Consider the following 1,932-nt stretch of genomic DNA (forward strand, 5'->3'; position numbering starts at 1 on the left):
CACCGAGTCATAACCGCAGGCCTCACATATGTCTGCCAGTGTCCCCAGTGCTGTCTCACTGATGAGCAGAGTCCTGTCACCAGCCTTTTCCAGCACAGGGTAGAGAGCTGACAGCAGCAGCAGCCGGAACTCCTTCCCAAGAACAGCAGCAAAGCAGCCGACACCCTCCAGCTGGATGCAGATCTGCCAGATGTTGCTGTTCATGGTGCGGGTTGTGACTGGGGGCTCCGGGGACAGAAGGAGAACGCTGCTGGACGCCCCTCCCGCACGGACAGCGAGTCCTGAGTGCTGCACTGACTGCTCAGGGCTGCTCTCTGTGTCAGTGCTAGTGACCAAATACCAGTTCGCCTGGTCCATGTATTCATCCAGAATGGATGTTACGGACCCTTTGAGATCATCCACGTTCAGCAGAACTTCCCTCTCCTGCAGGACAATCACTCCCACTCCGGCAGCTCCCGTGACCAGCTCGTTGAGGATCATGGCTGCCTGCTTTCGGTACAGGCCAGACTCATTGTACAGCCCCATGAAGTGATCCACAAGCAAGTAGAGGTTCCCATAGTAGCCAAGAACACGACACACTTGCTGAAGGAGCTGGAAAACCTTCTCCTCCGTGAAGAAGCGGAAGTATTTCTTCTGGCACCTGCCCTTCTGCACACCCTGCTGCAAGGGGCCTGGTGGCCCAGAGCGCCGGGCCTCCACTATCTTCACATCCGTCACGTCCAGCTCCAGAACCTGCACCAGTGCCTTGGACAGGCGGTGCAGGTGGGACACAGAGTTGAGGACAATGTTAATCTTGGGGCCCAGCAGCTTCAGGTAGCCGAGCAATAAGCTCAGTGTGGAAACCTTGCCCATGTCATCCTGAGAGTTCATCAGGCGGGGAAGAGCCGTGGCAAGGGAATGGAGGTTCTCAGAGAGGACATCAGCAAGAGCCCTGTTCTGTGCCACAATCCTCTGCTCTGCAATCCCTTGCAGAACTTTGTTACACCTGCTCTGGACTTCACTGTTTTCATCATTAACCAGCCCAACCAAGGCCTTTAAGAGGTGACTGAACGAGTCCACCAGCGACTGACTGCAGTTCCTCAGTAAGTGGTGAACCAGCTCTACCAGCTCCAGTCTCACCTTCCAGTGGGGGTGAACTGAAGAAGATTCAACCACTTTATGCAAGAGAAGAGAGAGTTTTTCAGCAGTACTTTTAGTCCAGTCAGGTCCTCTGTGGATCATTAGCTCTGATATTCTGCTGTGTTCCACTGGCAGCTTTTCCTTACTCTTTGGGATTCTGGCTAGCTGTTTGTCAGCCATGACCAAGCCAACAATCAGATAAAAGAGTCTAATGGCAGAAACGGTGGTTTTGTGACCTTGTTTGATGTCTCCAGCAATAACTCGAGACAGTGTAATAGAAATTCCGGGCAGAAAAGAAGCAAACAAATCCCCACATTGCTGTGCCTCATCTTCATCCAGGTCTCGGTGCTCCTGGCAGTCACACTGCAGAACCAGGACCTGCAAGCACTCCAAAGCAGAGATCTTGATTTGCTTTGCTTTTTCTTGCTCTGCAAGTGTCAGAAGCAAAGACACAGCAAATCCTAAGAGTGGAAGGGTGGAAGGTTGGTACAGAGACAAGATAACATCCCCATAAGCCGAATGCATCAGGGTGTGGAGTGCCTGGATCACAGCCAGCTTCAGCTCCTCGGACAGCGGGGCGGCTTTGCCCGAGCTGGGAGGGGGAGCGAGGCAGGTACAGAGCTCAGAGAAGAGCTCCTGCAGCAGCTCCTGCTTCTTCACGCACGTCGCCGCAAGCACGGAGGAGATGCACTGCACCAGGCTCTGCACCAGCCGCTCCTGCTTGGACCCCGGCACCCGCAGGGCGAAGCGCAGCGGGAACAGCACGTACTCCTGCAGCTCCTGCAGGGCCGCGCCGCCCCCGCCGCCCAGGTG

At 55.1% G+C, this 1,932-nt stretch overlaps 1 protein-coding gene across 1 annotated transcript in view; it reads right to left on the reverse strand.

The window, feature by feature from the left end:
• TTI1 (TELO2 interacting protein 1) overlaps nt 1–1,932 on the reverse strand; it is a gene marked incomplete at its 5' end in the record, with an annotated part of 15,898 nt that extends 13,966 nt beyond the window's left edge. The window contains one exon of the mRNA XM_017735600.1: nt 4–1,932. Coding sequence (XP_017591089.1) covers nt 4–1,932 — 1,929 coding nt within the window. The remainder of the gene's footprint in view (nt 1–3) is intronic.

Source organism: Corvus brachyrhynchos, unplaced genomic scaffold (assembly GCF_000691975.1).
Source record: "Corvus brachyrhynchos isolate BGI_N302 unplaced genomic scaffold, ASM69197v1 scaffold10, whole genome shotgun sequence".
Lineage (NCBI taxonomy): Eukaryota > Metazoa > Chordata > Aves > Passeriformes > Corvidae > Corvus > Corvus brachyrhynchos.